The 27,234-nt window shown below is 35.3% G+C and overlaps 1 protein-coding gene across 3 annotated transcripts in view; it reads right to left on the reverse strand.

Annotated features, from left to right (window-relative positions):
* D2HGDH (FAD-linked oxidases family protein) overlaps positions 1-27,234 on the reverse strand; it is a 74,653-nt gene that overhangs the window by 15,218 nt on the left and 32,201 nt on the right. For 2 of the 3 annotated variants that reach the window (XM_090016602.1, XM_090016601.1), the window contains 6 exons: positions 25,542-25,612; positions 23,902-24,020; positions 22,702-22,797; positions 22,489-22,598; positions 20,568-20,648; positions 20,101-20,201 (listed from right to left, as the gene is read on the reverse strand). In XM_090016602.1, coding sequence (XP_089872728.1) covers positions 20,101-20,201; positions 20,568-20,648; positions 22,489-22,598; positions 22,702-22,797; positions 23,902-24,020; positions 25,542-25,612 — 578 coding nt within the window. Of the gene's footprint in view, positions 1-20,100; positions 20,202-20,567; positions 20,649-22,488; positions 22,599-22,701; positions 22,798-23,901; positions 24,021-25,541; positions 25,613-25,837; positions 25,886-27,234 lie in introns of all 3 variants that reach the window. The other variant, XM_090016600.1, reaches the window with a different exon arrangement.

Genomic DNA, 27,234 nt, shown 5'->3' on the forward strand with positions numbered 1-27,234 from the left:
GGTTTCGATAGAATATGGACTCATTTCCTCACTCTCAGTCTGGTCTTTCCTCAAACTTTCTTAGTCAACTCGTGTATGAGAAACTCAACAATTCCAATTTTCTAACTTGGAAGCGACAAATCATTTCATTCATAAGAAGTCAGGACCTTTCTGGACATCTGGATGGCTCTCTTCATGTTCCTCCAGAGTTCGTATCACAAGAAGCAAAGAATGGTGAGGGAGATCCTTCTATTACCTATGTCAGAAATCCAGAATATGTATCCTGGATGAAGCGAGATCAGGCGCCGGTTGCCTACATCACTTCTACATTATCACAGGAAGTGCTTGTGGCAATTCCAGATGACTGCTCTGCAATGCAATTATGACATCGATTGGTTCAGACATATTCTCAAGTTTCTCAAGCCAGAATATTATTTTTGAAGAAAGAGTTTCAAATGTTAAGAAAGGACTCCATGACCATCATGGAGTACTTGAACAAAATGAAGACCATTACAGAAGACCATTACAGATCAGCTGGCCATCGTGGGATGTGCAGTTAGTGACAAAGATATGGTGCAACAGACTTTGAGTGGGCTGGGATCGGATTATCATATGATGGTTACTTCCTTATTGTGTTTGTCAGAGTTACCTGCTTTTGAAGATCTTTGTGCCAAACTTTTGCAGTATGAGATGACCCTAAAGGGATTTTCTGAAGATACTCATTCTCAAGGTGGAGCACACACTGTTCTTGCCACAGGAGTTGCATATGAGCGAGGACGTGGTACATATGATTTTCGAGATAGAGGGAGTCAAGAAAGAAATAGACAAGGAAGTCGTGGAATATTACCTACACCTAATATTCATCCCAGTGGGCAAAGGCAAAGACCAATACCGACCTGTTTTCTATGCAATAAAAGGGGGCATATCAAAGAAAATTGTTGGTTCAATCCTCAAAATAAAGGTAAACGGCCAGAGACAAGCAAGGGGTCAGATAAATTGAAGAACAGTGATGAAGTGAAGGAGTTGTTACTCTCTGCTTTAGTTGAATTGAACTTAAAGCAAAATGATCAGGGCACTTGGTATGTTGATTCTGGTGCAGCCACTCATGTCACTGGTGATGTTGGTAAGCTCCTAACTTGTGTTCCCTATGCTGGTAAAAATAGTATAGTCACTGGAGATGGGTCTCACCATTGTATTTCCCACATTGGAAACTCTGTCATACCTATGTCTACTTCTTCCCTTTCTTTTTCAAATGTCATTTATGCTCTGAATATCAAGAAAAATATTGTTTCTGTCTCTAAGCTTGTTGATGACATCAATGCCTTAGTTGAGTTTACTCCTTTTTCTGTTCGTGTCAAGGATCTCCACACGAAGGAAATGTTCGCTGAAGGAAAGCGACAAGGGAATATGTACGTGTTTCAAGAGAATCCTTCCACTTCGAAGCTCGCATCATCATCTTCTTCAGCTTCTTCTAAAAATGTTTTTAGCCTTTCTGAGTGTAATAAGCCAAATCTTTGGCATGGTCGTTTGGGTCATTGTAGTAGTCGTTTTATTGAAAAGCTTGTTTCTAGCAGTCTTATTCCCAAGTCAAGTCTAAATTTAAATGTTGATGATAAGAAATGTTCTAGTTGTCTTCAATGTAAGAGTCATGTCCTTCCATTTCATTCTATTAATAAAAGAGCTTCAAAGCCTTTTGACATTATTTGTTCTGATGTTTGGGGTCCGGCTCCAGTTCCCTCCATGTCTGGCATCAGGTATTACCTCATTTTTGTTGATAGCTATTCTCGGTATACATGGATCTTCTTTATGAAATGTAAGTCTAAAACATTCAAGTTATTTCAGAATTTTCATTCCTTTGTTCAAAATCAATTATCTGATAATATCCTTTGTTTCCAATGTGATGGAGGGAGTGAATTCTCCTCAAATGACTTTATTAAATTTCTCCAGACAAACGGAATACGTAGGCAGGTGTCTTGTCCTCATACACCTCAACAGAATGGGATTGCTGAACGCAAGCATCGCCATATTGTCGAGAGTGCCATGAGCATGATGCATGATAGTAACCTTCCAGTTACCTTCTGGGCAGAGGCCTTTCATTCAACCATTCATATCATAAATCGATTGCCCATGAATATCTTGGAAAACAAATCACCCTACCTTTCCTTACATGGTGCTCATCCAAATTATCATGATTTGCGAGTATTCGGGTGTGTATATTATGTTCATGTTGACAGTTCAATGCGACATAAGTTTCAGGATAAGGCCTTGAAGTGCAGATTCGTGGGGTATGCTGATGATTATAAATGGTACAAATGTTATGATCCTGTGGGCAAGCGTATCAAAATATCCAGGAATGTTGTATTTGATGAATTGAATTTTGATCACAAGGTTGACACCCTTCCTGAAATTGAAGTTTATCACCCCTGGTTGAACTTTGACCTCTTCTCTAGTGTTAATGATGTTTGTCCTTCAGAATGTAATAAAAGAGATGAGAGAAACATGTCTGATGATGTACAGACGACTCAGGAAAGTGTCATTTCCGATCCACTCTTGCCTCCCGAAAGGTATAAAGGCATTGTTTACTCTCAACGTGAGAAGGGGATTCTTCCTCATTCTAATTAAGAGATGAATTCTTCTTCTGCTCCCAGAAGATCCACTCGACCCCGACATCCTATTGATAGATGGGTAAGTTATGAGAATTTCACTATGGATTTTCAACTCTTCTTAACCTCTCTAGGTAAGGAAGATCATCCCACGACTTTCTATCAAGCAGCAAATTCTAAGCGATGGATTGAAGCTATGAATGAAGAAATGGAGGCTCTTCATGAATGTGGCACTTGGGAGATTGTTCCCAGACCACATGATCGAAATGTAGTTGGGTCCAAGTGGGTGTACAAAATAAAGTATAAGCCGGATGGTACTATTGAGCGATATAAGGATAGGCTAGTTGCCAAGGGATTCACCCAGGAGCAAGGACAAGATTACGATGAGACCTTCAGTCCGGTTGTGAAAATGGGTACTATTCGAATCATACTATCATTGGCTATTGAACATCAGTGGATTATTAGTCAACTGAATGTAAAAAATGCATTTTTACATGAAACTCTAAAGGAAAAAGTGTATATGGAACAACCCACTGGGTATGCAGAAGGGAACTCCAGAGAATATGTGTGTCGATTAAAGAGAGCTATATATGGTTTGAAGCAAGCCTCTCGATCTTGGTTTGATAGTTTTTCTCTTGAAATAGAGAAATATGGTTTTAGTCGTTCGCTTCTTGATCATTCACTTTTCATATTCAAATGGAACGACACAATTACCTTATTATTGATATATGTAGATGACATAATCATTACAGGTAGCTCTGCTGAACACATTGAGCAGGTCAAAGAACTCCTGAACCACAGGTTCAAGATGAAAGACCTTGGTAAACTGTGATATTTTCTTGGAGTAGAAGTTGACAGAACTATTGAAGGCATGACACTTACCCAACATAAGTATACCATTGACGTTCTCAGCAAAGCAGGTACGAAAGATTGCAAGCCTCTAAGCACACCCAATGTACTTCATCAGAAACTCAGTTCTAGAGATGGCGATTTGTATGAGGATCCTACAGGATATCGCAGGATAGTGGGGATGCTTCAATATCTCACTTTTACTCGCCCTGATATTGTTTATTCAGTCAATCAGGTATCTCAGTTTATGCATGAACCGCGTATTGGACATATGGAAGTTGTTAAACGCATTCTTCGATATTTGAAGGGAACTATTGGAGATGATCTTTTGTACAGAAAGAGTATGAATGAACATAACATGCATGAACTTCTTGTTTACACAGATGCAGACTGGGCAGGAGATCCAGATGAGCATAGGGATACTGTATTTTCGTTGGCCTAAATCTTGTATCTTGGAGCAGTAGAAAACAAAGGGCTATTGCCAGATGAAGCACAAAAGCTGAATACAGATCAATGGCAGCTGCTACAGCTGAAGTAACATGGATTAGACATTTGTTGACAGAAGTAGGAGAATCAATATCTAAATGTATTCTCCTATGTGACAATCAAAGTGCCATCAACATGTCATTCAATCCTATCTACCACAGTCGTGCCAAGCATATTGAAATTGATCAACATTTTGTAAGACAGAAAGTCGAAGAGAAGGAAATTGAACCAGAATTTGTTCGGACCACTGATCAAGTTGTTGACTTGTTTACCAAAGGGCTTATCAAGGACCGATTTTGGATGTTGAAAGGCAAGTTGTTCATGGTTCAAAACCATGTACAACTTGAGGGAGGATGAAAAGAAGTGTGTACACACGACTGGGTTTGGATCTTATCCAAACCCAATTTGAGTTCATCCAACTAGCACTCTAATTAGCACATGTTCATTAAAGGCACTAATGGCATATTATAATTTATATTTGTTGTATGATGGGTATTTTCGTACCCTAGTAATTGTAACAGCATGTATTTAACGCGAAGCCCAATACCACAGCCGATGAGATTCATTTGGAGAAAATCTTGCAGCTTTCTCTTCTCTCTCTCCCATTCGGTGGTGTCTGCTCTTGTGTATGAAACAGGGAACCACGATTTCTATCACTCCTTATATTTCTCTTTCTTAATTTCGTATTGTACATTATAAAAACCAATGCATTCATCTTCTCTTGTTCAAACTGTTTGTATGCACCTATTATTTCAAATCATTGATAATCAATTATAAAACAATTAAACTTATACAAATATATTTCAAAAATAAAATACAAAGTAGCAAACCAATGAGAAAGTACTCTAATTCTTTTCACAGCCCGATACACTACACGTCGAACTTAGAATTTGAATTGCAAAATTCATCAATTCAGGATTTTCGTGCCCAAATAAACTCCACCAATCAGTTGCATTCAAATAAAACAATAAAAAATTGATAAAAACATTAATAATGTTACAAGTAACAAAAAAATAATAAAATATAAATAAAATATTAACAAATAACAACATAATTGCAAACTTACCAGGATTTTTTAATTTTCTTGTTGTAACGGTTGCCTCTCTACCAAACAACCCCTTTGCCTATGTCACACAAACTCTTCTAATAGGGCACCGCACCCGCGTCGCACCCGCACCCAGGCGGGTGCGACACTTGGACAAAACTTCCTTTGTGTTAGGTGAAGTCAACCACACTGAGGTCCATTTCTATCCAAAAATAGATTCAGTTAACCCTAATCAAGTTCATGTTTATCTATATATATATATATGCACACAAATACAAGCGTAGTGTTAACTTAAAACTGTTAATAATTATATATATATCCTCCCCGCACCCCTGCACCCCCGCACACAAGTTTTTTTAAAGTGCCGCATCTGCACCAGTACCCATACCCGCACCTGCACCTATGTGACATAGCCCTTTGCCCTTTTAAATGCATTGATTTGTGTTGTAATTTTCAACTGAACATTTGCATCATAAACCAATTTTTCGACACAATCATAAAAGTCACTCATAACTTCTCCATATGGGTTGAAGTTATCAGCATAATGAAAATGAAGATTTAAATAATAAGTAGCCGCATGCAAAAGCTTATGAAGTTGCAAGTCTCATCATCTATCAATGATGTCTAAATAGGTTTATATTTTCTTTCAACATTGTCAAGGTTTAAAGCAACATCATTTGCACTATTCATTGCCTCGTACAAAAATTTCATAGCAGATTCATCTGCATCCACTAATCGCAACACTTTCATGAAAGGCAGTATAGCTTTAATTGCATATAATATGACAACAAAAAACTTATGATCATTAAGAACAATATAAAAATGTTATTAGCATCAGATTTCTTATAGTAATTAGATGATCTAAAATTTGAAAACAAGAACATCAACTTCAACTCTTTCTTGTAACATCCAATACTATGAAGCGTGAGATATGTTGTGACAAAACGAGTGATGACTAGACGTAGAAGTTTTTTTTGTTTGTGAACTTTCTCATCAAATTTTATACCTATGCACGACTATAGATATATTTTGTATTTTTTTTGCCTTTTCCATTATATCTTTAAAAATTAATATATTTTCAATATCTTCTAACATCAAATCCAAGCAATGTGCCGCACATGGTGTCCAAAAACATGTTTTTTTTTGTTATTCACATATTCCCAGCTGCCACATAATTTGGTGCATTATCTGTAATGAATTGCACTATATTTCTTTCATCAACTTTTTTAACTTCAAATAACTTACACAAATTTGCAGCAGTTTTTTCCGTATCGTTGATGTCAACAGACTTAAAAAATATTGTCTCAGATGAGTTGTTCACAAGAAAATTAATTTTCCTTTTCTATTTGTCATAATGCTGCAACCAACTTTTGGCCATTCCTTTTTTAACTCTTAAAATTTCATGAGTACAATCTACCTCGTCCTTCAAAATTCACATTCTGATCTCGTGGTAAGAAAACAGTTTGAACCCTCACCCATAATTTACAATAACTTCTACCATTGGACCAAAATATGGATTGTTGCAAAGATTAAATAATAGGGCATTGAAATAAAAAAAATCTACCATTGACACGTCATACGCTTTTTCTCTCATCTCTTTTGGAAGAAATGTTTATTGTGGTTTGTCGTGCTTCTTTGTTTACAAAGAGGTCTATGGGACCACCTGTGCTTGTTTTTGCAACACTACATGATCTACTGGTTTCTTTGTTCACATTATCGCCTGTTGATGATAAAAAATAAACACTCCTCCCAATTTCGAACTTGTTTTGTCCCTCCTCTTGTTTCTTTTGCTTTTGAGCACTTAGATGATTCTGAAAAAACTTTTTCGCATCAGGTGGAACTGCTTCGCACAAGCTTACACTATGTTTCGTGCTAGCTAAGTGATGTTTCAGTCTATAGATGACTCTTGTAGTCTCTTTATGATAATAATTGCAAATTACATGTCCTACAAGTTTGGGATCTTTAGTGGAATTTGGAACTTTAGCTCCATGATCCCATCCTACATCTCTTCCCATTATTCAACTGCAAAAATGCATATAAGAAAATATATATTAACACAAAAAATTATAAAAACTCAAAGAATTAAAAAAAGACTGACATAATGCTCTATATAATCCAATGAATTCTGATTCATATTCAATAAGAATCAACATATATAACTTGAAAACTAATTACATAACTTGGAAACAAATTATATAGCTCTGAAAAAAAACTGATCATACATATTTTTTATACAAGGGCTACATAAATTCTATATAAGCCATCTAGATGAACTTATACAAGAATTAACAAAGTTGAACACTAATTATTCATGCTCAGTTCGGCCACAAATTGCTCATGGCTTGGGTCATCAAGCTTGTTTGATAAGCCCAAATGAGCTTCATCTGAGAAACAAATTATATAGCCCAAATGAACTTCAGTTCGCACAAGCTTACACCAAGAGAGAGAGAGAGTTGAGCCATTAGCAGGCAGGTTGGGTTACCAGCTCTACTTGCTCCAACATGGTATAAGAACCTAAAGCTTCATTTACTTTCCAACTTTCATAGAAAAATACAAGTTGCAGAATCATCAGATTAACTGAATATATGCATACATAGAAAAATATTAAAATCTGAATATTTACCAAGATGCTATATGAGCAGGCCGATTGGATTAAATTGTACATCTATTTACCAATATTAACTGAATATATGCATACATCTATTTACCAATATTAAAAAATATTAAAATCTGAATAATACCATGAGCAGGCCGGTTGGATTAAATCAGGACACATGCATACATATTAAAATCAGAATATATGCATACATAGAAAAATATTAAAATCTGAATATTTACCAAGATGCTACATATTAAAATCTATTTGAATTCATACTTTAATAACAAAAATAACAAAAAGGAAACAACAAGCCCTTCAGACACTATCCGCTGCATACAATTTCTTGAGAATAGTTGGAAGAGGATTCACACACACACACACACACACAAAATACCCATTCAAGAAAAATACTTCAACATTCACAAAAATAAGCAAGAGGTGAGAGAGACCGAATACACAAATACATAAAAAAAATGTACCCTCTTCTTCTTCTTCTTCTTCTTCTTCTTCTTGATGAAAGAGGTGGGAGAGACGAGAGCGGTGAGAGAGGTGAGACAGATAAGAGAGACGAGAGAGGTGGGAGAGAGCGAGTGAGAAAGAGGGCCCCCGACCCTATTTTTTTTCCTAATTTTTGGTCAAATGGAGGCTTTGACCCCCATTTGACCAAAAATTTGAGGTGCACCTCGCCCCGAGGCGTACGCCTCAAAGCGTATAAGGCATATGTCTAAGGGCATTTGCACTTTTTTGCTGCGCCTTAAGGCACAAAGGCCCTCGCCTTGAGGCACGTTTTTGAAAATTTTGAAAACATTTCTCAAAATTCAAAAAGATTTTGTATTTCAAAAATTATATATATTCCTAAATTGAACTTAACCCTTTTATCTGTTTCTCAATTATCTGACCATGGATGTAATGTTTTTTTCTCCTCTCGTGGTTGTCGAGTGCAGGATCGTCGGTTAGGGAAGTTGATTGTGGAAGGCCATAGAGAAGGCTTGTATTACATGAATTTTTTAGAAATACCCAATAATACATTTTGTTGAAATGTTCAGAAATTATATTTGGATCTATGGCATAAACAACTTGGCCAACCTAGTACATCCAAGATTCAATTTTTTCCAAAGATGATTTTTTTTGTAATTTTGAAAATTTTACATGTGAAAATTGTATTCTTGATCAAATGAAGAGATTACCATTTAAAGAAAGAACCTTTGTTTCTTCCTGACCACTTGAGTTAATACATTCGAATGTGTGGGGACCAACATCTATTATATCAAAGGGTGATTTTATGTATTATGTAATTTTTATGGATGATTTTACGAGATACACTTGGATTTATTGTACAAACTATTGAAGAATTAACAATGGAGGAAAATCGTCTCCGAAAAAGTTTCTCTAAAGTTGATGGTGATACCGTCATAGCTGTATCTAGGCCTGAGAATCATACTCACACTTATAGGCCACCTCATTTTGGGAGGCAGAATGGCGAGTTTGACAAAAGAAAAGTTATTTGTCACCACTGTCATGAACCGGGGCATTATAAGCCTCAATGTCCAAAGTTAAATAAAAGAGATGAAAAGAAGGTTGCATCAGTTGAAGCCGAGCCAAAAGATCAAGATGCACCCGTTTCTATGGCTCAACTTATGAAGATTCTTCAGCCTCTTCTCCAAGGGGTATCCTCTTCCGCTGAAGCCGAAGCAGCAGTCGCATCTGTATCCGGTTCATGTAACTTTCCTTGGCTTTTCGATTGTGGTGCCTCATTTCATATGACCCCAAATTATAAATATTTATCCGAATATCTTAAAAATAACTCAAATATTTCAAAAGTCTTTACAGCAGATGGAACATCTCTCGAAATCAAAAGAGTTGGATGTTTTGAAATAAACAAAACTTTTTGTATTTCAGAAGTTAGATATATCCCAAAACTCAGTTTAAATCTCTTATCTATTTCTCAAATTTCTAATTATAGATGTAATACATCCTTCTCTTTTGATGGTTGCTGAATACATGATCGCCAGTCAGGGAAGCTGATTGGAGAAGCCCATAGAGAAAGGGGGCTATATTACATGGACTTTTTGGAACTACCAAAGAATGTTTTCTGTTTAAATGTTCAGAAATTGAAAACAGATTTATGGCACAAAAGACTTGGCCATCCTCATATGTCTAAAATCCAATTCTTTTAAGTTTGGGAAAATTTTGTAAATCTGAAATTTTTGCTTGTAAAGACTGCATTCTTGGTAAAATGAAAAGATTATTGTTTTCTAGTAGAACATTTGTCTCTACAAAACCCCTTGAGTTAATACATTCGGATGTTTGGGGACCCGCACCAGTTATTTCTAAAGGCGGTTTTGCATATTATATCATCTTTGTTGATGATTTTTCTAAACATACTTGGATTTATTTTCTTAAACATAAATCCGTAGTTTTTTTCCACTTTCAAATATTTCATAAAATGATCACAAACAAATTTCAAAACAATATTCTCCATTTTTTGCATCGATTCAGGGGGAGAATTTATGTCTGGAGAATTTAAAAACTATCTTAATTCATACGGCATTATTCATCAATGATCTTGCCCAAATACCCATCAACAGAATGGTCTTATAGAACGCAAACATTGTCACATTATGGAGACCACTCGGACTTTGCTAATTGCAAGTCAAGTGCCTAAAGGGTTTTGGGCTGAAGCAGCTCTAATTGCCACTCATCTCATAAATAGAATGCCATCTTCTTTAGAAAACATATTCCCGATTGAAAAACTTTATGTTGTAGCTCCAGATTACTCCAGACTAAGAGTGTTTGGTTGCAAATGTTTTGTATTTACAGACAAGAACCATAAATTCTCTCCCCGTGCAATCCCATGTGCTTTTTTAGGATATGCTGAAAATCAAACAGGGTACAAATGCTATGATCTTCAAAATGGTATACTATGTGTCAAGAAATGTGACATTTCTTAAAAAAGAAAAAAAAAATTGAAAGTGAAAAATCCAAGGATATTACTGAATATTCCTTTTTAATTGATTTAACTTCAAAATCCAGTGAAGAGGATGTTGAATGTAACTCTGACAATGATCAAAGTCCTACTATCTATGAAAATAATAGTGAAGACCAAACAGTAGGGATGTTACCTTACAGTATTCAAAACGAAGAATTGGAGAGCAATGACCTCCATGTGCGTTAGAAAGATTTTCTGAAGCTCCTCCTCGCAGAACTTCTAGAATCTCTAGACCTCCTGAAAAAATTGTCTCTTATGAATCTTTTTCACCCTCGTATAGGGCAGCTCTTGCATTAATTCAATCCTATGTTAAACCTTCTTCATACTTTGAAGCCAAAAATCATGAAGAATGTATTGAAGCTATGAAAATAGAGCTAGATGCATTAGAGAAGGCAAACACTTGGTTCATCTAAGACTTGCCTCTTTGAAAGAAACCTATAGGATGTAGATGGGTCTATAAAGTCAAAACCAAAAGTGATGGGACCCTCGAAAGGTATAAGGCACGACTCGTGGCCAAAGGCTATGCTCAAGAGTATGGCATTGACTATGAAGAAACATTTGCTCCTGTAGCCCGAATGACTACAGTTCGAACTTTAATTGCTTTACCTTCTATCAAAAAATAGCCTATATTTCAAATGGACGTCAAAAATGCCTTTTTAAATGGGAGTCTTGTTGAAGAAGTGTACATGGAAGCTCTGCCGGGTATCAGTCTTCCTAAGGGTAAAATTCTTCGTCTTAAGAAAGCTCTTTATGGTCTCAAGCAGGCACCAAAAGCCTGGTATGACAGATTTAGTCATGTTATGACTGATATTGGTTTTCGTTCTTGTTTGACTGACACTGCCTTGTTTATTAAGCAATCTGATGCAGGTATCATCATTCTTCTTCTTTATATGGATGATATGATCATCACTAGAGGTGACAAACAGGGAGTTGTCAATATCAAAACTCTTCTTAAAACTCATTTTGAGATGTCTAACCTAGGACTATTACGATATTTCTTAGGAATAGAAGTTTATTCCCCTTGAGGGTATTTGATATCTCAATCTAAATTTGCCTTTGATATTGTTTGCAGATCTGGCATTACAGATGATAAGAAAGTGGATACTCCAGAACTATGTCATATGGGTGCGAGTGCGGGTGCAGGTGCAGGTGTGGGGTGCAGCACTTTCAAAAAACTTGGGTGCGGGGGTGCGGCAAAAATATAAAAAATTATATATATATATATATTCCAAAAGTTGGATATAAATGACCCTGGGTGCGTTGACTGCACCCAGGGTCAGGTTGACCGCATCGGGTGCGGGTGCAACGCGAGTGCGGCACCTAGTTGAAGAGTCCTTGTGACATAGCTCCAGAAGTAGTTAATGTTAAAATGAAAATTGATGATGGAGAACGACTTGAGGATCCTACTCCGTTTAAACAACTTGTTGTATCACTTTTTAACCTTTCTATCATTCGACCAGACATCACACATGTTGTACACACAGCTAGCCAATTTCAGCATGCTCCCACTGTGAAGAATCCTTGCAAACAATCAAGTTTTCAAATAACTTGATAATTCAAATACTCAAGACACAAAATAAATGCACAATGTTTATAAGCTTTACACCACAAAAGGAATGCAATAAATGCACAGTGTTTATAAGCTTTACACCACAAAAGAAGTGCAATAAATGCACAGTGTTTATAAGCTTAAGGAGATAACTCCTTATTGAAATTCTATTCTTACAATGGGCTTACAGCCCTTATTTATAAGCTTTAGCAACTCATAAGAGCTGTTGGGCTGATTCCCAACAGCTCTAATTAAAGCCGTTGGGAGTCAGCCCAACGTCTCTTATTCTTACGTGTGTACAACAGTCAGTGGCTGATTGTTGTACACAGTCAGCTACTGACTGTTGTACACAGTCAGCTACTGACTGTGTACAGAAATAGTACATAAAAAAAAGATAAAGTAAAAATAAAAAGTTACAAAAATAAGAAAAATTAAAAAGAAGAATTACAATCATATTCAACAACATGAATATGTGTAAAATGACTAAAATACCCCTATAGCTAATACAAGAAAAAAATATATATTATATATATAAGTAGATGGATACATGTACATATATATGTATATGTATCTTCTTTTATATATATAAAATATATATTATAAAATACAGTCTTATGGATTACAATTTAACACGCCCCCTCAAACTTAGGGCATAATGACCGAAAGTTTGCCAAGAAAGAAGTTGAATCGCGGAGAGCACAACGATTTGGTAAAGAAATCTGTCAGCTGATATTCTGAAGTTACATATGAAAGATCTATGACTCATTTCAGATATGTTTCTCGGACATAGTGGCAGCCCTTCTCGATGTGTTTGGTCCGCTCATGAAATGTGTGGTTTTTGGCAATATAAATTGCACTCTTGTTATCACAGCATAGCTTGGTGGGCCCTTCTACATTAATCCCCATATCTTCTAGTAGCTGATGAATCCATACAATCTCCATGGTAGTAGTCGTCATTGCACGATATTCAACTTCTGTTGAGGATAGAGACACTTTTTGTTGCTTCTTACATCTCCATGAAATCAGTGAGTCTCATTTTAACACCCCCCCCCCCTCAAACTTTGCGTGGGGAAACAAAAAGATTGAAAAAAGTCTCAAGACTCCAAGAGGCTTCGGTAAGGATGCCATTGAAATTTGCAAATGCCTACCTCCAATTTTCTTTTAATGGCGAACACATTTCCCGATCTATCCAAGGTACTTCTTTTTATCCCATCTCCAAGATCCTGTGGAATAACAAAAAAAAAACAAGTAAAAAATATCTTTGCACTTTACTTAAATTGAACATTCCTAACAAGATGAATTAATCAAAACCATATCGGATGATTCACCCACAAAACAATGGTGCAAAAATATAACTTATGTATAGTAATTTGAAGCACATGATAGGATAATTACTTTAGCATGCAAAAAAGATTTTAGAAAACCAATATTTCAAAATCATATATCATGTCAAAGAGAGAGTGAAAACGAATTACAAGAATGCATACTGCTTTCACAAGATCTAAAAATTAACAAAACACAACCCCGCAATGGGGAATAAAGCAATGGTCCGCCATGGGACCCCATAAGAAGCTTATAAAGAGGCATAAATTTAATGGGTGATTTCAAGAAAGAGACGCACAAGAGCATAAAAATGAGTTATAAGATACAAGAGTTCAAAAGGTTTTAAGTTCACTTATAAGTTCACTTAAGAGACAAAATCATGAATGTTATTTGAGTAGAAAACCTTACACATTTAAGAACATCTTACTCAAATCATTTTGCATAACAAACACAAAGATGGCCAAAACTATAAGTGCTTAAAAAATATTTATTTAATTTCAAAATATGCATATCAATGATATGATTCAAAATATGAACGAAATTTCATAAATTTTAAAAATAGTTCATCAACTACAATCAACTACCCCATTAGTCATCCAAAAACCACAAATCAAGTGTATAAGCAACTAGAACAAGAACATAATTATAATGTCATTAAAGGCTAAAGAAAAACACACACAAAGATGTGTAACAACACCTCTTGTCTACATGTAATAATACTTGAAATGAGTGTAATAACGATAAGAACAAGAGCATACACGCCAACATGGACTAAAAGCATCTCTTGTCTTTGTACAAAGACACTAAAAAACAAGTATGTTCAGCTACTAGAACAAGAGTATTAAGCCATCCATGGTCTAAAAACACAATACATCTCTTGTCCACATAAAATGACACTTGAAATGAGTGAAATAAGTCAACCATGGGCATACATCTCAGCGACTAGAACAAGGACACAAATGCCAACATGGACTAAAATCACACACCATGGTGTGAATCAACATGCCTTGTCTACATATAATAACACTCAAGACAAGTGTGTTCAGCTACTAGACCAAGAGAACAAAGCCAACAAAGGACTACCAACACACAAAGATGTAATTAAAGAGTTCTTGTCTATATATGATGACACTTAGATAAGAGTTATAAAAGGAGAAGACTTTTGAGGCAATAAAACTTGTAATGGCAAACATATAAATAAAACCTTGAATAGAACCAATAGAACAATATTCGTGAAAGTATCTTTAACAAGATACTACAACCAATAGAACAATATTCTTGAAAAAAAAAATACGTGCACATACGCACAACAAGAACACTTGAAACACTTGTGCACAAAAAACACAAAACACGAACTCACAAATGTGCAAATGCACTCATAAGATTCATAAACAACAAAAGGCTGGGCAATAGTCCCAAAACCCTTGATTTTAATATACCTTAAAACATTTAAGGTTTCAAACATCATATATCCATCACATTTATATATAAATAAGAGCATCCATAAGATCAATGGCCAAAAAAAGAGAAAATGAGTGACACACTCATAATTAGAGATCATATAACAAATCATTTTAGAGTCCCAAGGTGCCCATAACTCACCTCAACAACCATCTTTAATATGGCAAGTGAACAATCTAAAATGACATAACACAAAGTGTCCATAAGTCACATCAACAATCATCTCTAATATAACAATAAGGCCATAAAGAAAGGATTGATGCATCATATAACTTGTGATGGATAAAAATAAATGCCATAAAAAGGCAATGAACACTTAGAGAAATCATTTTCCAAATGTGGTTTTACAAAGAGGGCAGATTCAAAGGTCCAACATAATTAATCACAACAATATGCCTTATAACAATAATTTTGCATAAACACGAAATTATGTTCAATCATGATCATTATCAAAAGACTTAATAAACAAAACATGAAATATTTAAGCAATGTCATGTGTGAGAACGGATTTGGAATAATCCAAGAATCAAATCAAGCCTTTATAAATTGCAATTATATGCATACCAAGATGTAGAATGACAATAATCTTAAATAAGCAAATTTAGGACATGTAACAAGATATTGCAGAAGCACTTACAATGATAAAAGAAATAATCTCACAAGTCCACTAAGGGACAAAACAAAACACAAGCCCTAAAGAAGGCAATATAAACATCTCTTATTGAAAAGAGAGAGAGAGAGCTCTCAAGCATTCATAAAGATGGTAATATTTAAAAAGTCTCATAAAAACCAATATTGTTATTTAAAAAGAAGCTTATAACAATCATGAAATCTTCTCAAAGAGTATATACTCATAAGAAGATTCACAAGGATCAAAAGGCCTCTCAAAGAGAGATCCAACACAAAAAAAATTCCCAAATGAGGGTACATACGAAAGGAAGAGGGAGAACTTCATTAAAGTGGAGAAAATCCCAACAAAAAAGAATAACAGGATTGCGTTATGGCATAAATCTATAAACAAAAATAATATTATTAAAAACATATGACTTACTAGATTATAACCAACTCCTAATGTAATAAGTATGCAACAAACATTAATGAAGACCATAAATTTTATAATAAAACATATTCTTGAAATTGAATTGAAGAATGTATAGAGAAGAACCATATTTCATGAGATCATTTTTAAAACTTAATTCAACCGGTATTATAAAATGCCTTCTTAATCAAATATTGCTCATATGAAAAAGAACTCATTAGATAGGAAAATAAAAAATTAATAAGGAATTTTTCATAGTTAATATATGTCAATCATTTTTCAAAGACACATGATATTATGAAAAGCCTCATATAGGACATTTTAGTGGATAAACACATACCTTTAATACGAACCAACAATTATGACGAGAGTATATGAGCAATGCTACATATCTCACAAACATTTTACTTTTAACATAACTTTCTTAAAAGACTTATTTTTCAAGAAAAGACATACGAAAAAGAATAATATACGAAAAACGGTTCAATGGAATGTTAAGAACCCAAACTCATAATGACAAGGAGAACACATATGCAAAACATATCTAATTCTTCATAATGCACAATACTTAAAGAAATATAATGCATACCGAATAATTTTAAGAAACAAAAGAGAGAAATGAGAACTTCACCATTTTTCTTTAAAATTTATTGAATAGCATGCTTCCCAATGCAACAAGGAGCAACTCGATCCCAACCTTGCTCTGATACCATGTGAAGAATCCTTGCAAACAATCAAGTTTTCAAATAACTTGATAATTCAAATACTCAAGACACAAAATAAATGCACAGTGTTTATAAGCTTTACACCACAAAAGGAATGCAATAAATGCACAGTGTTTATAAGCTTTACACCACAAAAGAAGTTCAATAAATGCACAGTGTTTATAAGCTTAAGGAGACAACTCCTTATTAAAATTATATTCTTACAATGGGCTTACAACCCTTATTTATAAGCTTTAGCAACTCATAAGAGTTGTTGGGTTGATTCCCAACAGCTCTAATTAGAGTCGTTGGGAGTCAACCCAACGTCTCTTATTCTTACCTGTGTACAACAGTCAGTGGTTGATTGTTGTACACTGTAATTGTGTACAGAAATAGTACATAAAAAAAGATAAAGTAAAAAGAAAAAGTTACAAAAATAAGAAAAATTAAAAAAAAGAATTACAATCATATTCAACAACATGAATATGTGTAAAATGACTAAAATACCCCTATAGCTAATACAAGAAAAAAATATATATTATATATATAAGTAGATGGATACATGTACATATATATGTATATGTATCTTCTTTTATATATATAAAATATATATTATAAAATACATTGTCTTATGGATTACAATTTAACACCTACCTCTGTTCACATGGGAGCAGTTTTACATATTATAAGATATTTAAAGAGTTTTCTCTCACGTGGACTCTTCTTGTTTGCATCGTCATCTTTAGATTTAATTGTTTATACTGATACTGACTGGAGAGGTGATCCTAATAATAGGCACTCAACCACTGGTTTTTGTGTGTTTTTAGGTGAATCTCTTATATCATGGAGGTGCAAAAAGCAGCAAAAAGTTTTTCTTTCCTCTATCAAAGTTGAATATAGAGTCATGGCAACCAACACAATGAAAGTTGTTTGGCTCAGGCGACTGCTAGCTGATATGGGAGCTGAAGCAACACAAGCCTCACACATGTGTTATGACAACAAAAGTGCAATCTACAACACAAGCAACCTGACTTTTCATGAACGCACCAAACACATAGAGATGGATTGCCACTATGTCAGAGAGGAGTACCTGCATGGCACCATTGATATGTCATATGTTACATCAAAATACCAATTAGCAGATTTCTTCACCAAACCTTTTGCAGCTCCCAGATTCCACTTCATCTGAGACAAACTTTCGTTCATTGTACTGTAAGTTTGAGGGGGAGTGTTAAAATCTAACATATACATAATATAATATATTATTATTATATTATATAGATATTTTTCTATTTTTATTTTTATTTTTTTTATTTTTTATGTTATTTACATTATCTAGTTCACTTAGAACTAGATAATGGGCTTTGGTCAAGTTTCGGTTGGAACTTGACCAAGCAATCTAGTCGTTGGAACTAGTCAATGGCCAGATTTCTAGCCGTTGGACTAGTCCAACAACTAGAAGGGAGAGCTCCTTATGATCTCTCCCCAATGCTCTTGTATAAATAGGGGTGCAGCCCCCTCTTGTAATACCACTACTTGTAATGCTTTTTAAGCATTTTCTTACATAAATAAAAGTGTGTTATTTATGTGTGTTTTCCATTTTTATCCTTTTATGGGCTTTGCTTAAAGTGTCTTTAGATACTTTATTTTGAGTGATCCAAGTGCATTCGTGTAAGATCACCATCTCATTACACTATCATATCTCTCAATTACGAGACCTAACATTGAGCATGCTCCTACCACTGTTCATATGGGAGCAGTTTTGCATATTGTTAGTCATATTAAAACTTTTATTTTTGGAGGATTTTTCTTGTCTTCTTCATCATCATTAGATTTAATTGTTTATACTGATGTTGATTGGGGAGATGATCTCAATAACCAACACTCAACAACTAGTTTTTGTGTATTTTTAGTTGACTCATTGATTCTCTAGAGATGTAAGAAGCAGCATAATGTCTCTCTTTCTTCAACTCAAGCAGAATACCAAGTCATGGTTACAACTACTATGGAAGTGGTCTGGTTACGAAGATTGTTGGCTGACATGGGATTCCAGAATAAAGAAGCATTCAGCATGTGTTGTGACAATAAAATTTTCATCTACATTGCCAGCAACTGGACTTTTCATGAATATACCAAACATATTGAGATGGATTGTCACTATGTACAAGGGGAGTATCTACATGGCACTATTTACGTTACCTCAAAATACCAATTGGCAGATATGTTTACCAAACTTCTCGCTGCTCCTAGATTTGACTTTCTCTTAGGCAAACTTTTGATTATCCAACTGTAAGTTTGAGAGGGAGTGTTAAAAATGTATATCCATTGTATGTATATATAGGTTAGAACTAGGTTATATTATTTTAAAATTTTTATTTCTTATCGAACTAGTCAATGCATTGGTTGACTAGTCAATAGAGTCGTTGGAGGGTGGACCAGCTCCAATGACTCTATGATCTCACTTTGTGTATTAATAGTGGATGAATCCCTTGTTCATGTAATGCTTCTTGCATGGATTCCACTTGAATAAAAACAATATTTTTTATATTTGTGTGTTCCTTGTGTGCCCATTGAGTGGGTTTTGTGTGTGAGCCTATTTATGGTTCGTTGTGTGTTCATCTTAGTATTTTTGTGGATCTTATTGTAGCTCTTTTGTATATCCACTTTGGTGACTTGGAAAACATTGTTGGAGGTTCTCATTTCTTTACAAGCAGCAATTATTTTGAGTCCATCTGTATAATATGGGTTGAACCCTATGTCACACGGACTCGGCTCCAAGGTCAACGCACCCGCGTCGACACGCACTGACACGGGTGCGGATCGGACTCGATCAACCTGACCCTGGGTGCGATCAACGCACCCAGGGTCATTTTGGTCCATTTTTTGGAAATAAATTTTTTTTTAAATTTCTGGGCTACAGAATTTAAAAAAAAAAAATCTTGGGGGGCGCTGCCCCCCTATAACCCTCCGCCAGGGGCGGCCCCCCTTAGACCCCCGCCCGCGCAGCAGGACCCGCGCCGGGGGACCCCCCCCCCTCCTGTAAGGAAAAAAACCCTGAATCAGGCTTCACAACTCATCATCTGTCCCCTAATGGGCACAACTTTGACCGAGTCTTATATATATATATATATATTTTTTAAATATATATATATATATATATAGCCGAGTCCCCGTGTCCAAAATTTTTGAAATTGCGCCGCACCCGTGTCGCACCTGCACCCGCACCCGCACCCACACCCATGTGACATAGGTTGAACCTGAGTGATGTGTCAGACCTCCAGCTACTCCCACAACTACTTGTGCAACTTCCATGCTTTGTGGCATTGCATCTTCATGCTCTGATTTGACAACTTAGTGTATATGGTAGCACATGCTGCACGCCTTACAGAAGAAAGACTAAATTTTGTGATAGATGATCAAAATTAGAAGAATTAACAGAAAAAAATTCTCCTGAGTATGAAAAGAGGAGCTCACTTGTCATGTGACTCAGCACTACCAGTTGTCTCGATAAGAACGTAGAAGTGATAGTCTGATGAAGGAAATGGGTTTCGAGCACCTTCCAAATAAGTCACGACCTATTGGAAATAGGTAGATAAAACTACGTAAATGAAAACGCCACGAACCAGACTGAAACCTTAAGTTTAACTTTAAAGTAACAAATAAGTTAAATTAAAAACAAATATATCTTGAGCAAGATCATAAAATGCCCAAAGATTATTTTCATACAAATAAAGTAGCTTTTGAAAGCCATACGCCATGTACAATGTAATTAAGAGAAAAACAAAAGTAACCTGGATGATAGCACAAGGGAATTAAAGAGGCTTAATATTAAAATGGTGTGCCTCTCTAAACTTAACGACTAGAATAAATGTGAAGGGAATTAAAGAGGTTCAAAATCGTATATCCCTGAGTTGTGTAAGCCCTTAAATAAAGAGATATACCATTTTCATTGACTCGTTATCCAAGAATTCAAATGCTGAGAGGATCTCTCCAAGTCTTCTCTTGGCTTCACAAAGAAGCTTCTGAAACAGTAAGCAGAAATCTGTGATGCAGCTCAAACTGAATAATGTAGAGCAACAGACTTGTAAAAGACATGATACAAGATCTACTCAATGTAACCGACTCGAGCAGTATGAAGTAATATGACATATAAGTTAGAGCACATGCATGTGTCAAGGCTTAAATACAAAAAGAAAAAGATAATGAACACATGCTGTCAGTACATATTTTTGTGAGTTAAAAGAGCTTGAACCTTCCAAAAACAACTTTTAGATATAGAACACTGAATAAATGAGGTTATGGGACAAACTTGGTATTTAAAATCCCTTGTAGGCTGTCTAAATGACCTAAGCACAAGCCTGCTACCTAGATGCACCTAAGTTTGGGGAGGGGGCACCAAAGTTGGTATTTTATACTTGTTTTTTTATAATGTTTGAAGCACTATAATCATACTTTGGTTATGTACTCTGAAATATTTGATTTTTTAGTTTTTTTAGTTTTATGATTTTTTATTTTAAAATAATTATATTCTTTTATGCATAGTTGGCAAACTCGTGACTTGGATTCGGATCGCCAAACCCTTGACTCATGAGTCAGTGGGTCGACTCAGTAACTCAGACGAGTTAAGCCTATGCATTTTCTAGTGTTAAGATATGGAAAAAATCAAAATTCATACTATATAATTACTAAATTTAGCACATGACATCAATGACTAAGCTATATAAGTATTCAATTATACATAATTGTTAATATTTATGATTTAAAAACATATGATTCTTTATAACAAGTATTCTTTTAGGGCATTATGCATTAAAACCACACAATTCATGACAAAAAACACATAAGAGGCATGTGGATCAGCGGTCCTGAATCGGTGACCTAGTTGGGGTCCGATCTGGGTCGACTCAGAAGATTCCAAGTTGACTTGCTGGGTTTGCCAACTATGCTTTTATGGGTCATTAGGCAATGCCTAAGCACCTGAGTAGCACCTGGAGGCCCAACACCTACATGATGCCTAGCGCTTTTGAGTTTTGACTACTAAGGGGACAAGTGGGTGGCTAAAAACCAAAATTACTTAGAAATGAGGGATATTAATGTGCCATTTCCTTATAAAGAACTGAGCCTTCAAAAATACCATGTTATGCAACCTTTCTAAGGATTTACCTCATAAAATTGAGATTGATTTCCTCTAAGGTAATTCAATGGGATGCACATTGACCTGCATAAGGCCATTAAATTCAGGCATGTGGGTCCAAATTTGCAATAGAGTGATGACCAATGTAATAAATCATTGAAGCAGCGAATTTTTGACATTTGCATTTTAATATTTTATTGTCCTATAAAAAATCTAGCATTTTTTTCGCTGCATGGCTCAATGAGTTAGGAATATTAATTTGTGCTTAATCTTGAGATCTGAAACTTATCAGAGTTGAACACTAAGGAATAAATTTATGAATGAGTTAGAAATGTTGCTCCCTTTTGTTTCTAGCATTATTTCACAGAAAAATATAAATAACAAAAAGTTTTATATGGTTGTGATAGCATACTTGCAACAATAACCAAGAACTTGCCAATCGCTATAGTGATTCCTATTAAGCTGAACACAATTCTAGCACTGCATATTGTTCACGCATAGATGATGACAACATTTTGTCTGTTTTTCAATAGAACAATATGCATGAAGCCATGAATTTAATTGCCTTATCAATATTTCTTTCAATATGCAAATGGTATATCATAAATTCTTCAATGATGAACATATCCATGGAAGAAACTGCTTTTCCTGACCTTCATAACCAGGTACAAACTATCAATGGTTAAAAGAAAACATAGTGAAATCAAAACAAAGCAAGAAGCTTAAACCTGACAATTTAAGTAGTCCTTGCATGCAAGAAAGGCAAGATTTGTTGAGGGTAGCCTTGCTGGTGTCATTACTGAAACCTTCGTAATAATTCCTAAAGATCCTTCACCGCCTGTGAGGATTAATGTAAAGAAAGGCATGAAAGTAGTATAATACAAGAACCCATCATGACTTCAAAAGTTGCAATTACAGTAAATTAACATTTAGTAACATGCCAATAAACAATTGTTTCAAGTCATAGCCAGTGTTATCTTTCCGCAAAGTTCCGAGTAAGTCCAGTATGGTTCCATTTGCAAGAACAACCTCAATACCTGGAATACAAATGAAGCAACAAAAATAATTAATTTGGAGGTTGGAGAGAAGGGGAGAGAGAGGTTCATTGAGAGAAGAACAACTTCCAAAAGTGAAGAAGCAAAACTGTATGTACAAATGGGAAAATGATCCAACATGCCATATAATTCTAAAAAAATAGTCTAATCTCAAATCCTAGTGGAAAAGAAAAAAAAAAGCCAAATGTAGAAATAAAGATTCAAAAATCCTTTACTCAGTCCAACTGCCTACTTTGTAAGTATGCACTTTTCAAATAAGTGTATGGTGTTTTAACTTCTCTATCATTTAACTTAACAAAGAGTATTTGATCTGTGTAGTATATATGCCAATTTGGTAGGAAAGTAAACAAGTTCCATCAATGTGTCTCATTGGTGCAGGGGCAATTGTTCTTATAATGTTTTCCCCTTAAATCAGATATGCAATTAATGTTTCAATGAACATTTGATTGAATGTCTCTAAGCTTCAGTACTAGTTCAATATCAACAAAGAACAGTTACTAACAAAAGTTGTTTCTAATCTCACCAATGATATTCCCACAAAGTGCTCCCAAGTAATTCTGAAAAGTTTGAACTAATCTCTCATCCCAATGGAAAATAAAATAAAATAAATCAATGCCAAACATAGAGAAAAAGAAAAGAGACAGTGCATCTTACACTTTTCTGAGAGCCATGTTCACACAAATGATGTTGATTTCTTTCTGTTTTCTATTTGTTCGTTTAGACACAATAAGGATGCAATTCAAACACCTTTGGTCAGTTCAATTGCCAACTTAACAAGTGTATGGTGTTTTCATTTCTCCATCATCTAACTGATAATAAAAATGGTCTGTGCAGTATATATACCAATTTGATAGAAAAACAAACATAATCCATTGATGTATCTCATGTTCATGTAGAGGCAATGATTCTTATTACATTTTCTATTTGTGCTTGCCATTCGTTTAAATCAGATGCACAATTAGCGTTTGGGTTCACATTTTATTAAATATCTCTCACCTTCAGCATTAGTCCAACATCAACAAAGAACAATATTTATCTTTTCACTCTTAAGATTCCATCACTAACAAGAGTTGTTTCTAATCTCACCAAGGATATTCCCTCGTAGTGATCCATATCGCACAAAGCGCAAGCCACCAGCATTGGTTGAGGCATTTCCACCAATTTGACAGCTTCCTTTTGCACCCAAGTCAAGTGGCATCATGAATCTAGAAAGCTCATCATTATGACATTTACATATTACAATACAATAAACTGGTTCACTTAGAAAGCATCATCCCCATATAAGAAACAAATAGAAACAACAAAAAAGATTATAAACATGAGAAGCTATTGACATAAACATTGGGATAATCTATCATAATAATGCCTCACTACTCTCTTCCTATATTGCTTTCTCAAACATCAGTATGTGTTTGAAAAATATAAACAGTTTAAGGCCTATCTCCACTTTGGTTGGACACGCTGCACTATCTGACAGTCTTAAATCATGAGAGAACTCAGAGAAGCTTACAAGTCTATCTCCAACGCTCATGCTAATGGCAGGAAGAGTGATTATAGGTATAAGGAGAATGGGACAATGATAACATCATTACAATTCATGATGACCTTATATCCAAAAAAAAATAAGGTAGCCAGATGGGTTGCAAAATACCACACTTTCAAATAGGGATGCACACAAGCCGGGTTCGAGCCGAGCTTGGGCTGGATCGGCTCAGCTTGACCAGAAAATCTGGTTGTTCAAGCTCGGCTAGCTTGACCAGAAAATCTGGTTGTTCAAGCTCGGTTCGAACTCGAGCCAAGCTTCAACAACCATTGCCCAGGATCGGCTCGAGTTGGGCTCGAGCAAAGCTCGGCTCAGCTTGGCTCGAGCTGGACAATTTTAATTTAAAAAGGTTTTCAAAGTTTTTGAAATTTGTGCCAAAACCCTTTTGTAAGGGAGGAAGATGGTGGGATTTGAACTCATGCCACTTCTAAAGAAGACTCGGCTCATTTACCTTTTCGAACAAGTTTGAGCCGAGCTTAAACGGGTCGAGTCCGAGCTAGCTCGGCTCGTTGTGCATCCATACTTTCAAAGCTAGGAAAAGGATGAACCCAACACTTTAACTTTTATTTCTATCCCTTTACAATAAGATGTAATAGCAAAATTGTTTGTTACACTGCAATGGCTACAGAAGTGAGGACGAAGCAAGTGCAGAAATAAAAATAGGTGGTCAGTGCTAAACATGGTAAACTTAGTTGCACTGACAGGAGAAAATAGAGTAGCTTGGGATCTGGATATAAAAGTGGACATGCCATCACAGTCCCATATTCCAGGCGCAGGAAAGGGACAGATTGGAGACAATCTAACCTTCTGTCTTTTGCATGAAGTGGGCACTCTCAAGATGCCAACCTGCATTTTAATAATTAATTTACTCGTTGGCATTTTATTCATTGTTTATAGCACATACATGACAATACATAATGAAGACCTATAGTCCAATAATGGTACAAATAGAACACCACCAACCACTTACATGCATAAAAAAAAACAAAGATGTCACTGGCACATTGTCCATGAACAAATAGCCATACAGATACAAATATTTAGTTCCAAATATACAATACACGAAAAAATCAAAATGATTGTTAACATACATGTTTTCATTCTATTTGACTATAAAAGAACAGCAGTACTTGGTAATAAAATATATGGAGTTGTATGGATTAGTGACATGAAAACAATTTACCCATGGTCAGAGAGAAAAGAATCCAAGTTTTCCAGTATGCAACCAGCTTCACAGACAAGTATGCCACTGATCTGCAAGGATGGTAGGAATAAATAATATCATCACACCGATCATGTTGGACTGCATCTAGGCCAGTAGAATTTCACACTAGAAACTATTTTCACCTTAATAAATGTCAATCAAATGCCAAACAAGGTAAATTAATTTGATATTCCGGAAACATAGAATTCAATATGACAAGAATGTGATAAAGAAAAATCTTGAAAAAGAGAGACTAGGGAAGTTATGATGTTTACCTTGTCCAAGGATATGATGTGGTTCATTAAACCGACATTAACAATCACCTGCATAATGCATTGGGACTTGGGAGTAAACAATGAAGTTATTATTGCCACATGCACAAAAGTAAAACCTAATAAAGGACCACATCTATGATATGCTGCAATAACTTTATCAAGTGGAATGAAACTTAGCAATATCTACATTGACCGGAAGTATACAAATATGTCCATCAGATCTTAATCCCATGTTTTTTCAATCCTGCTAATCTATGAACAAGATGCTTCATGGCAACATGTTTCTAAAATATGCTTCATGGCAACATGTTTCTGTCTTTGATGCCTACTATTGTGAGCTAAAGCCTCATCAGGCTGGTAAAGCACCAGTATAATCATGTTTTCAGCACCATGAAGAAGATAGCCAACAAGATTATATTCTACATTTAGTGGCCCGAATTACCCCTTCAGAGAAACATTCATGACAAGAGCAAATCTTGTAAGAAGAGTGTTGAGTTACTTGGACAGATTATATTCTAAATTTAGTGGATCAAATTATCTTTCCAGAGAAACATTCATGAGAAGAGAAAATCTTGGAAATAGAGTGTTGAGTTACTTGGACAGCATTGATGAATATACCTACTATCAAGCAGAGCATCACAGGTGCAAGTTTTATCTGCTCAATCCAACTTTGTAAATGTGTTCAGGATGGTCCATTATTAGGAAGACACTTTGGATGAGAATGGGAGCTAGCATGCCAAGGATGTGTGTTGGTTATTAGGATTGGATAAAATGACATAAATGAATCTTCCAAGCTTCGAAGTAGCTCATGACTTATGCCTAAGTAGATCTAGAAACTAACACATGTAGATCCGACCAAGCCTAATGTTCATGGATAGGGATAAGAAAATGTCCAAAAGTTAGACGAATTGGATGAATATGGGTGGGATATTAACATTATATCCAGACATCAAATAGGTTCAAACTTCGGTCCAAAATATATAACCAGATCAAAATTTGGTCTGATAAAACCAATTCAAACCAAACCTTCTTACAACCTTATGCATCTTAATATTGGAAAATGTTTATTATCAAACAAACTAGGAAAAAAAGTCATCAACTAATGAAAGACCAAAAGTTAATGCATCAACAAGATAAACCTATTCAAGAATTTCCATTCTGTAACCGAACAGATATAGGATGCTTGCACACCTTTTCTTTTGAAAAAAAAAAAGAGGCTTGCACACTTAGGAAACCCAAATCTGAATGTCACCTATGTCACATGGGTGCGGGTGCGGGTGCGGGGATGCGGCACTTTCAAAAACCTTGGGTGCGGGGGTGCGGCAAAAAAATTATATATATATATATATATATATATATATGGTTTGGATCGGATTTATTTTAGCAATGTAAAAATA

The sequence above is a fragment of the Nuphar pumila genome, chromosome 8 (assembly GCF_984573655.1).
Source record: "Nuphar pumila chromosome 8, dmNupPumi1.hap1.1, whole genome shotgun sequence".
NCBI lineage: Eukaryota > Viridiplantae > Streptophyta > Magnoliopsida > Nymphaeales > Nymphaeaceae > Nuphar > Nuphar pumila.